Consider the following 12278-nt stretch of genomic DNA (forward strand, 5'->3'; position numbering starts at 1 on the left):
GAAATGAAAGTACTTCTGCTATTATATCCTCTACACTACAGTTGAGATCCCAGCAGCTCCTGGAGAAAGCTGCAGAGGGGCCCTGGGGGAAATTTGATCAATCAGACCACAAATGGTTCATTGAACACAAGTAGGAAAAAGATGCCACATTTCTCTCCAGTAGCTTGTACGGTTAGCTCAGCCAACTCTGTGCAGGTTTCTGCACCGATTCCCATGACTGTTGTGAGGGAACAGGGACTATATCAGACATTAAATTTGAGATACTCAGTCAGGCGAGGATCCTTGCACAATTTCTCTTCCAGTTCTATGTATTTCTGTGGCGCCATCTCTTTGTGCCTAAAATAAGGATGAAATCAGAGGAAGAAGCTGCATTGTATTAGATGATATTGATATTAAGTGGAATATTTTCAGATTATGAAATTATCAAACAATTGAAATGCAAAGCCCCAGTGAATCTCCATCTGTAGATCTCCCTTAAATCACTCCTGTCAGACTGCCACACATTCATTAAATACTTATTATTACCTATTAAGCCGTATCTCCAGAATGCGGATACGGAACATGGCATCAGAGCAGTAGGTTAGGTAGGCATCCTCATCCTCCAAGGTCATAGAGAGCTGGTTTTGCTGGTACCACTGTTGTTTCTTCTGCAACTCCTGTGTCTCCTGATGGGAAGAAGGAACAATCAGGGTATTAGAGAGAGAGAGATACAGAAGTAGCGTATCAAGATTAAAGGAACCAAAGGAAAGAAAAAAGAACAAAGAAGAAGAAATGTAATAAGTCAGAAGCAATAAATGAGATTAGGACATAGAAAAAGTAAGCAAAATATGGAAAGCAAGGGAAGGAGAGAGAAACGTAGAAGCGCTGCCTCCTTGGAGATAGGAGACATTGGGGGTCAAATTCTGCTCTGATATAAGCTGGAACAAATCTACTGAATTTTGTCCTAGGGCTATTCTGCCCTTTGGTCTCCTTGGGTAAAGACAGAGAAACATGAGGGCATATATACTGCCTCCTCCTAGACAGAGATGTTGGAGGAGTGTTGCTTTTTCACTTGCTATAAAATTAAGAGAGAACCCCACATGTTTCCCAGTCCCAAAGCAAAGGAGACCAAGCCAAAGGAGTGGACAAAGAGAAAGTGGGTGAGTACCTTCTCAAAGCGAGCTTGGATGAGGTTGGCCTTGTCAATGAGATGGTGCTTGAAATCATTCAGGCAATCTTCCTTGAGGCGTAGGGCTTGCCACTTGGACATCTTCTCTGTGCTTCCCATTTGAATCAGGAAGGGTGCCAGGTAATCTAGGTCCTGCTCCACTTGTCGCTGTCTCTCTTCTAGCATCAGACGCTCCTGGAGGGTAAGGGTGAGAAGAATTATGCCCCAAACATCCCTGTATAGGGCACTACCATAGCAAAGGACAGACTAGCTGTGCCCCCACTGCCAGGGACATGACATAACTCACCAAGATTTGACCAGAGGTGCTTGCTTTTCACCAGCTGTTTCTTGTACCAACCATTTCCCACATAAAGCCCCAATCTGATTATTATTCTGTTTCCTAGTTTTTGGCTGTGCTTTTTAACAACTCTCCCCATTCTCCTAGAATACAAAGCTTGTCCCATACATGAAATGTCATCTCCTCTGGTGTGAGAAGGGCCCCACAAGGTACACTGTCATTCTGGGTTTGAAGTGGCTCAGGGTGGAGGGATGTGTTGCATTTGAAACCTTTCTGAGCGATGTTCACCTGGTTGAACTGGCTGACAAATGTTTGCTTCTGGACTGCTTGTCTCAATTTTCTGTTCAGTCCATAGGTGCTTGACACTTAAAATCTAGTATCTCTTTTTATTACCTTTCTCACCAGGAGAGCACCTACAGTATTGTTCTTGGAATTTATTATTACAGTTTTGCCCAATACAAAATCCATACCAAAGAAACGTCTTGTAGAGAACTGGAATTTGTAAGCAAGCCACGTAACAACCTCACATAGCTAGACTGGAATATCCTTACTTTTGTCCAGAAAACTCATATGGGTATTAATTCCTCAAGAGATATCCTGGGCCAAAATCAATATTGTTGTTATAAACAGGACTAAGAATGGTGGAACCATCTATTCCAAACCTGATACTCAGGGAAGATGTTGATATTTTCCCCAACAAAATGAACCCTGGCTATGGAACAGATTTGGATACAATTATCAAACTCCTCACCCAGCTCCAACTACAATTAGTTTTATCATTATTAATTATTTTATTTATTTTATTACACAAAATAAAGTTGTTGGTTTTTTGGGACATGATTCTTCCAGAAAGTCATAGGCACAAGGAGCTAGACTGTCAACTAATATAAATTGTTTTAGCTCTATTGAAGTCAATGGAGGTATGCCGATTTACACCAGCCAAGGATCTCACCCAGGGAGTTTTAATGGTATAAGAATGGGCTCTGGAGATAGCCCCTGAGAAGGAAAGAATTTGAGCTGGATTTTTTTGTCCACTGGTAATGAACTCTGAATCCAATCCTGCTAAAAAAACTTGAACCGGATCTTGCTGATCCACTCAAACAGAGTAGGTTTATCCCATGGTTCTTACTAAAGCCTGCCTTTAATACAAGAGGTAGAAGGTGGGATGAAAAATTGTGTTAGTTTGTTATTAGACACCGTTGCCTACCATTGTCTCTCGCTGTTGTCTGCTCTTTTCATTCCTCTCTGTATCATACATGGAAACTGTCAGTTTGCTGGCTGCTGCTTCTTCCTCCCGGATCTTGAGAATTTCTAGCACCTTCAGTGAAATCAGAAAATGAAAGACCCCCTGACATTTCCTCAAAGTATGAAGCCCTCCACTTGGTTTGTCTGCTTAAAAGAACATATGCAAGGGTCTTTGTGCAAGGACTGTAGTATGAGCTTGTATACTATTAGCTAGGGAGCAGCACGTATGTATTCAATGCTGAGGATATATCAGTGTGACCAAAAGAAAATAATTTTCTCAGACTACTAATAACAAGAACTTTATGTTGTCTACGATTTTCTACAGACTCTTTGATAGAATTATCAAATCTATTCACTCTTTTGGAGTCCAAACTCCCCATTGGCTCTAAAAATTGCAATGTTAGCTTTAAGAAAAGGAGGACTTGTGGCACCTTAGAGACTAACAAATTTATCTGAGCATAAGCTTTTGTGAGCTACAGCTCACTTCATCGAATGCATCTGATGTACGTAGCTCACGAAAGCTTATGCTCAAATAAATTTGTTAGTCTCTAAGGTGCCACAAGTCCTCCTTTTCTTTTTGCGGATACAGACTAACATGGCTGCTACTCTGAAACCTGTCATAATGTTAGCTTTGGCATATTATATCTCACCAATATAACCATAGGCTTGCCTGCTGATGTGTCAAGACTGAAAGAGTCCAAAAAGTCATCTGCTGGAAACCAGGTTATACCCTTCACTGTTCTGCAATATGTACTTCTACAATCCATTTTATCTTAATAATTATTGTTAATACCTTGCATTTTCACAGCACCTATTATCCAAGGGTCTCAAGCCCCTTTACAAATATTTAATTAAAAAAGCCCCATATTTTAAAGATATGGAAACTGAGGCACTAGGGTCTTAAGTGACTTGTTCAAGGATACACAGCACCTCATTGGAGGAGCTGGTATTAGAATCCAGATATCTTGATTTCCAGTCTAACCTCTAGACTTACTGCCTCTCCTGTTCTCCCTCACTCTTTCGTCCTCTCCTATTTCCTTTGTTCTAAAAAATATGGTAATACCACTGCAATCCTAAGAAAAAAATCTGGTTGTGTTATATATAAACAATGTGTAAAATGTGAACAATAGGGCTGTAGTTTCAATGAGGTATTCTGATGACATTATGAACCGTGGGAGTGAAAGATGGGTGTCCAAAACCCACTAATGGAATTATAGATCCATAACCCCTGGACCTTACCCTAGTATTTTGGTGGCCCTCTACTTTGCCACCAGGCTGGCTCCACAATCCTCTTCATTCCCTAACCAACTGCTATAGGGCTTTCATCACAGCAGCTTTCTCACCTTCAGATTCAGTGGCCTTCTCTTCACATGCTGGAATGGCTGTGCTCAGTCAGTCCTCTCCAATCAGTGCCATGGGAATGGATTTTGCTACACACAGTTGCAATGTGTTACTCATTGCAATCCATCTATTTTAAGGTAATTCTTCCCTACAGATAACACAGTGATAGGCACCTAGATAGTATGGCCATGGGTACCTTAGAAGTGCCTAGTAACTAGATTTTAATCAATCCAACTTCTTGGGCTCTCTCTTCTTCCCTGCTGTGGTCAGCAGGCAAATGGTAGATGCGCGGCTATATATCCCAGTATGTACCCTTTCTGTGCAGATTCTTGCTCTTAGATTATCCCCTTCCCCTAGAATGTAGAACAAGAACTGAGGATGATTCTTCATAAACATTCCAAAGAATGATTTCCACAGAACAAAGGCAAGTCATGATTTGTATATTCTAGGGTGTGGACCAGCATTGTGTCATTAGAACTTTGATCACTGTTTAGTTACTAGATAATATTTGAACATATGGCATAACATGAAGAGATGGTAAGTTGAACCTGGCACCAGACTCCTATCAGACTTTGACATTAGCAAGCAGATTTCCCCCATCACCTCTGTTTCAGACTCCCAGACTTGATGCCTCAACTGCTTTTCTTCTTCCATTAGCTTCAGCATCATTTCGTACAGATGGAGCAGCTTCTTGTTTTTCACAGAAGACCCCACCTAAAAACAAAAACGCCAGTGTGGGATGGCAGGAGTCTTCCAGACACGTGGGACCAGATCCTCAGCTGGTATAAATTGGCATAGTTCCACTGACTTCAATAGAGCCATACTGATTTACACCATCTGAGAATCTGGCCCATGGTTAACAGTTAATTTAGCCCTATCTAGGTTTTGAATCTAACACTTCACTGAGCCAGAAAGTGTATTGTTCACCTCTTTGCTGCTGCTGCTGTGTGGCTAGAAACAGTCTTCTGCACACTTGAGGTCACACTTACAGTCTGCGTGCTCTTTTCAACGCGACAAAAAATTACAACCTTTTTAAAAAGCATTCAGATTGCAGAAAAAACCCTGAACTTGGGCAAACTAATGGATGGGAGAGTTTAGGACAGATGGCAACATCACATAGCAAGTCCATGGCAGAAATGGAGAGAGAACCCAGGTGGGTATTCCTGACTTCTTGTCCCCTGCTTTAATCGCTCCCCTGAGAGAGAAATGCAGAGAGATTTCAGCTTTCCTTTCATGAGCTGCCAGCTTTGAGCCTCAGAACTACAGAAATTGGGTCTCCCCAAATCTCAGTTAGTCTTCCAGCTTCTCTTTGTGTCCTTTTGAGCTAAAAAACTCCAAATCATTGTCATACTCTCTCCGTACCTGATAGCTGATGCACATGTCTGAGGTCATGATGACCTTGTTTCCCTTATTATCCACATCCTTCCATTTGATGAACTCCTTCTTTGAGGCAGTGATGTAATCGTCCTTGCAATGATACGTCAGCATAATCCGCCCCTCCAAGATCATAAAGATGCGCTCTGCTACATCTTCATCAGCTGGCTTTTCTGGGTTCCTATGGAACTGCTCCTTGATTTGCTAGGGAGGGTTGGGAAAAGAGAGATAAACCAGTCAGAATCGAACATATGGCCTAGAAAAATGACAAGGTTTGTGGGGATTTGGATGAAACAGGTGGGAGACAGAGATCTCAGGTGAAAATTGGGCCCCACTCCAAATCCAAGGTCTCTCTATAACATGATAAAGATTTGGAAGAAGGAACTATGTTCAGACTAGGACTGTGATGCTATCACTCAATGCTAGGATCAGGGTCCTACTGTTCTTGCTTGTGACTACAGTGTGACGGAGAAGGAGCAGAGTCAGAGCTGCTTGGTGCAACAAGCAGAGTTGCTGCTTATTGGAGCAGATTATATCCCTCTAGCACAAGACCAGAGTTGCACCATCCACTCCGTGAGGCATTATGCCTTGGAGAGACCCAGTGCCTCCCAGAGCTCCCCACATGCAGGGGGGGAAAGGATGCAACCTCCCCCTTTGAGCACCTGTCCAAGAACCAGCCATGCTCTGGCCCTATATTAAGAGGTGGGACGTGTGATCCATGCTTCAGGGGGTCAGATGTGGGTGTGCCCCCTCCCCCATTATCAGATTTGGTTTTGGGGACCGGCAGGGAGATGGAGGCTCAGTATGGGGAGCACAGGGTTCACCCAACTGAAAGAGCTGACTTCAGCAGAGGATGGAAGGACTAGGTCATGGAATGCCAAGTGAGGGAGAGGGTGCACTGGAGCGGACACCCCAGATACAGATCTCATGCATCTCCGTCTTACAAGCTCTCTGCCCCAGGGAAACAAGGCAGGACCATGGTCCTAGCAGCAAAGGCTGGTTTCGAGGTCTTATTGTGATAAGCAGTACCAGCTATTTTGGAGAGGGTCATTATTATGGCTCTAATTCAAGAAAGCACTGAAACACATGCTTAACTTTAAGTACATGCTTAATATCCTTCAATGAATTGGGATGCTTTCCTGAATTAGGGCTTCTATGACTCCCTGCTACTGACATGGTGCAAATCAGAGTGCTGGTCTTATTATGCAGAGCTATAGACACATTTCATAATGAAACCCCAAACCTGGCTAGTGTGGGGCTTGAACATGGAAACAAGACCAGTGGAGTATTTTGGGGTCCTTGTGAACATTTTTTGTCCAAACTCATAGCTAAATCTTTTGTCTGGCACAAATTTTCAAAGACTTAGTATCATTTTGGTTGCTCAATGGAATTGGTCAATTGGAGTTGCTCATGACAATTGGTCACATGGTGGGGTTTCTGGGTCAGACTAGCCCATATGCAAGGCTCACTTCTCTCGTTTGGAGTTTTGCCTTGGCTATGCCAAGTGAAAATGAATCTGAACCTTCACCCAAAACGGTATGTTCGGTACAGCTCTAATATTGGTAATGCCCAATATTTCCCTCTTCTTGTACCACTATGGGCCGGGCGTTCAATTCAGTATTAATGAGGACCATCTGTGCTCTTTTTGTTCTTCTGCCAAACACTGTGTGCCGGTAGTGCAGGAAATCTGACCGCCCTTCAAAGTATTCCGTCATCTCTTTGGCATTTTCAACCCGTTTCTGAAGGCCATCTACTCGCGTCTCGCTGTAAAACTCCATGGTGCGCTCAGTCTCCGGCTCCATCGTCTTGTAGCTGTGCGCTAGGAAAGCCAGAGGTGCTGTGTAAATCTTAAACTGTAAGAATGACAGCGATGATGAATACAGACTTGCAAAATATTACTAGGCGTGAGCAAGTAGCATCTCTCGTGACAAGATTTGCTTTGTGATTGCCCCACCAGCCACCATACAGCCTGAATGTCCCATGCACCTGTACAGGAGAGTAAGAGAATGTGAAGCGCTCTATACTTTTCTGCACCAGCATGCTGTGGAAAGCAGCATTGAAGGACAGCAGCATCCACAGGGCCACTGCATCCTCCCACGCATCTGGGCTGGGAGTAGGTGGAGCCTTGATTTTACCCGTGGAGGCCTCCATGTGTGCGGCTGCCTTGGAGGTACATGCTGCACTAGGTTTATGGCTGATACAGGGTATGTCTGTCCCAGAGCAGGGGAAAACTAGGAGGCAAATTGTGACTTTGAGACTTGTCTAAATAGGATAGTTCTACCAGTTAAACCAGTATAATTATGCTGGTATAGTTAAACCAATAGTTAGATGGGTATAACTCCCATGTCACTGTTTTCAGGCTAGCTAAAACCCCTTCCAAACCAACATAAAGTAAACTGGGGTGGGGGGAAGCTATTCTTATACTGGAATGTGTGTCCACATAGGGAGTTCCATCAGAATAGCTATCTTGGTTTAAATTCACCCCTTGGTTTATATTGGTATAACTTCCACATTTAAACAAGCCCTGAGTAACAATCTGGTTCCTGATCTGCCCCCAGGGCAGGGCAACAATGCAAAACTGTCCCACATGGGGCTTGTGGCAAAGCCACAATTGATCCCGTAGTGAGAGGTGGAGGAGTAAAGCTTGCGCATGAGCTGATAAATTTTCATTGGTTTTGTAAAGCTGTAATAACACTTGGCATGTTTACAGGACCTTTTATCCAAAAAGACTTAAGAGCTCTTTGCAAACATTAAATAAACTTCCAGCCAAGCATTCATTGGAAACATAGGAAACTCTATTATGAACCCACACTCTAGTTCTGAGAGAGCTGGGTTGTAGCCCATGCTGAGCCCACGTAACACTAGAGATGTAAATACCATTTAAAAAGTTAATTATTTAAACTAGGGCTGTCGATTAATCACAGTTAACTCATGCAATTAACTCAAAAAAATTAATCACAATTAATTGCAGTTTTAATTGCACTGTTAAACAATAAAATACCAATTGAAATTTATTAAATATTTTGGATGTTTTTCTAAATTTTCATATATTGTATCCTGTGTTGTAATTGAAATCAAAGTGTATATTATTTTTGATTACAAATATTTGCACTATAAAAATGATAAAAGAAATAGTATTTTTCCATTCACCTCATACAAGTACTGCTGTGCAATCTCCTTGTCATGAAAGTGCAACTTACAAATGTAAAATTTTTTTTGTTAAATAACTGCACTCAAAAAAACACCAACCCAATGTAAAACTTTAGAGCCTACAAGATCAATCAGTCCTACTTCTTGTTCAGCCAATTGCTAAGACAAACAAGTTTGTTTACATTTACAGGAGATAATGCTGCCCGCTTCTTATTTACAGTGTCATCAGAAAGTGAGAACAGTCATTCGCATGGGACTTTTGTAGACAGTATTGCAAGGTATTTACGTGCCAGATATGCTAAACCTTCGTATGCCCCTTCATGCTCTGGCCACCATTCCAGAGGACATGACTCCATGCTGATGACGCTTGTTAAAACAATAATGCATTAATTAAATTTGTGACTGAACTCCTTAGGGGAGAATTGTACATCTCCTGCTCTGTTTTACCCACATTCTGCCCTATATTTCATGTTCTAGAAGTCTCAGATGATGACCCAGCACATGTTGTTCATTTTAGAGCACTTTCACTGCAGATTTGACAAAACACAAAGAAGGTACCAATGTGAGATTTCTAAAGATAGCTACAGCACTCAACCCAAGGTTTAAGAATCTGAAGTGCCTTCCAAAACCTGAGAGGGACGAGGTGTGGCGCATGCTTTCCGAAGTCTTAAAAGAGCAACACTCAGATGTGGAAACTACAGAACCAGAACCACCAAAAAAGAAAATCAACCTTCTGCTGGTGGCATCTGACTCAGATAATGAAAATGAACATGTGTCAGTCTGCACCACTTTGCACTGTTATCAAGCAGAACCCATCATCAGCATAGATGCATGTCCTCTGGAATGGTGGGTGAAGCATGAAGGGACATATGTATCTTTAGCACATCTGGCATGTAAATATCTTGCAACCCCAGCTACAACAGTGCCATGAGAATGCCTGTTCTCATTTCAGGTGACACTGTAAACAGAAGCAGGCAGCATTATCCCCTGCAAATGTAAACAAACTTGTTTGAGTGATTGGCTTGATCAAAAAGTAGGACTAAGTGGCTCTAAAATTTTACATTGTTTTATTTTTGAATGCAGTTTTTTTTGTACATAATTCTGCATTTGTAAGTTCAACTTTCATGATAAAGAGAGTGCACTACAGTACTTGTATTAGGTGAATTGAAAAAATATTATTTCTTTTTTTTACAGTGCAAATACTTGTAATAAAAAATTAATACAAAGTGAGCACTGTACACTTTGTATTCTGTGTTGTAATTGAAATCAATATATTTGAAAAAGTAGAAAACATCCAAAATATTTAAATAAATGGTATTCTATGATTGTTTACCAGTGCGATTAATTGTGCAATTAATCGCAATTGATTTTTTTAAATTGCTTGACAGCCCTAGTTTAAACAATTAAATGTATTTCATTTAAATGCTTAACCAGCTGGGGCCGATCCAGACGGCGTGGCTGGGGCTGCTCCAGCTGGGTGGGGTGGCTGGGGTCACTCTGGCCGGGCAGCACTGCTCCGGTAGAGCGGCGTGGCTCGGGCTGCTCCAGCTGGCGCGAGGCCATTGGGGTCGGCAGGCTGGCCGGCACGGGGTTGTTGGGGCCAGCCGGCAGGCCCAGAGGTTAATGGTTAAGGCATGTTAACCGGTAAAACTAATGCTTATGAGTTAACCAGTTAACATTTTACATCCCTACATAACACTGTGCTGGGGGGGCTCTGGGATCAGCTCTGACTGCGAGGGGAGAGTTATTTCTGTTAAAACCTTCTTGGGTGAGATCTTTGTCCCTGCTCTGATCCCTTTATGCCAGGTAAAAAGGCTGGAGCAGCATAAAGGAGCTCAGTTCTGCCTGGGGAAGGATTCTCCCCAGTTTGGAGCTGCAGAGGACAACCCAGGCTGCCTTCTGAGCACCCCTTCACACTCCTCGATGTAAGTATGTGCTGGGGGCGGGAGGGGCATGTCAGAGGTGAGATTGCCGCATACAATGCTATAGAGATTTCAGGTAGCACTGTGGCCCATAGGAGAACTGGAGGAGGCTGCTATATCTTAGGCCCCCAGGTCTGTCTAAGTTACATTGGGGACCTCTCCAGACCCAGGATACCCCAGGACTGGGAAGGTGCACAGCTTAGCACCCCTTCTCCTGGGTTGCAAGTTGTGAATTTCACCTCTTCAGTTTCTTGCATGGTAACTAGTGCTTACAAAGGCTCTAGAATGAAGCCTTGAACCTTGCTTGGTGGAGGATTTCTTTTGTTGCTGAACCAGGTGACTGTGTCCAGTAGTTTATAGTCCCATGATTGGCCTTTTGGCCAAACCTAGGAGGAACTGTCACTGGGTCGCAGAGAGTACACAGCTCCGGATGGGGCTGAGCTTGTGTACCTTTGAGGCCTTGGATGTGTCCTGGGCTGAAGTACTCCGTTGTCACCTCTGTTTTTTTATTCAGTTGTCTCATGTTCATCATGTCCTCTCTATTTTCGAACCAGCCCTTCACCTCCAGCACTCTGACACCTAGAACGAGAAAAACCCCATGGCACAACCATGTGGCCCCTTGAAAATCCTAGACTTCAGACATTCCCTGGTGATGGTAACACAGGAGGTAGGGGAGAGAAAATTAGGCGACTTGTGCTAAAGGAGAATGCTGGGGAAAGGAGGTCGTTTGTCCAGTTAGGGGCTTACACCCTACTTCCTGGACCAACTGCTGATAGACATGACTTAGAAATAAAAAAAGGTCTTTAGTTAAGCATAGCACACACTGTCCCCTTCATTTTCACAGCGATTGAGCTGCGTGAGTCCCCTTCACATCAATGGAAGATGGGGTGATCAGTTAGCACTATACCGCTGTTTCTCAACAGGAGAAAACTATAGGCAACTCCTGCTCACAATTCAGGACTTGATCCTGAGAGGCGCTGAGCGCTCTTGCCCAGTCCTGCAAAGCAGTTAAGCAAGTGCTTAATGTCAAGCAGGGAAGTGGAAAGGATTACTAACATGCTTTAAGCAACGCACATGCTTAAGTGCTTTGTTGGATCAGGCCAAACTGCTCCGGGCCTGGATGGATCACGCCATCAAACAGCACGGTGACTGCACTACTTGTGACCCATGGTGCTTCCCAAACCTGACAAAGCCCTTGAGAGTAGCTCTGAATCAGACCCAGAGGTACGAAAGGGATCAGTGATACCGACCAGCATTGCAGTTACAGCTTAGGATAGATTTATAGGCTCCAGTAAGAGTCCCCAGCCATGCTGGAAGCTTTAGGGTTTGTAGGGGAGCGAACAGGACAGCGTGAAGAAGGGGTTGCGGGAGCGGAAGAGGAGAAGCAAGAAGTGTGAAAGGAGGGGGAGAAGGGATGGGAGATACAATGGCACCTCTCTATCCTATTCTTTCCCCCTCCATTGCACCCCACCCCATTGTGTATCGTCTCAGTGGACTCGTGCTGATCATTCATCTCCCCTTACATTCCGGGTCCTCATAGACGGTGAGGCGTTTGACCAGCCCATTGCTGTTCAGGTAGGGTGCCCATTTCTCCAGCTTTGCGCTCTTGTACTGGATCACCTTCTTCCCTTGGGGACAGCGGGTCTCAAATTCTGCAGATGGCAAGGAGAAGGATTTAGCCACAAGAGCTGAGAACACAGGAGCAGAGTTGCTTGTGTTTAGCACCTGCTGCCAACACTAAAAGGAATTCACATGGGGGAAATAAAGGATGCAAGAGGAATGATTTGTTCCTTTGTCACAT

The 12278-nt window shown here is 43.5% G+C and overlaps 1 protein-coding gene across 6 annotated transcripts in view; it reads right to left on the reverse strand.

The window, feature by feature from the left end:
• The window catches only part of DRC7 (dynein regulatory complex subunit 7), a 24638-nt gene continuing 12360 nt past the window's right edge, over nucleotides 1–12278 (reverse strand). For 5 of the 6 annotated variants that reach the window (XM_074968493.1, XM_074968497.1, XM_074968494.1 and 2 more), the window contains exons 10-18: nucleotides 12001–12129; nucleotides 10928–11056; nucleotides 6998–7224; nucleotides 5394–5609; nucleotides 4635–4745; nucleotides 2653–2763; nucleotides 1148–1342; nucleotides 526–665; nucleotides 2–336 (exon numbers count right to left, since the gene is read on the reverse strand). In XM_074968493.1, the coding sequence (XP_074824594.1) occupies nucleotides 243–336; nucleotides 526–665; nucleotides 1148–1342; nucleotides 2653–2763; nucleotides 4635–4745; nucleotides 5394–5609; nucleotides 6998–7224; nucleotides 10928–11056; nucleotides 12001–12129 (1352 nt within the window). In that variant the 3' untranslated portion in view covers nucleotides 2–242. Of the gene's footprint in view, nucleotides 337–525; nucleotides 666–1147; nucleotides 1343–2652; nucleotides 2764–4634; nucleotides 4746–5393; nucleotides 5610–6997; nucleotides 7225–10927; nucleotides 11057–12000; nucleotides 12130–12278 lie in introns of all 6 variants that reach the window. The other variant, XM_074968499.1, reaches the window with a different exon arrangement.

The sequence above is a fragment of the Natator depressus genome, chromosome 12 (genome assembly GCF_965152275.1).
Source record: "Natator depressus isolate rNatDep1 chromosome 12, rNatDep2.hap1, whole genome shotgun sequence".
NCBI classification, from domain to species: Eukaryota; Metazoa; Chordata; order Testudines; family Cheloniidae; genus Natator; species Natator depressus.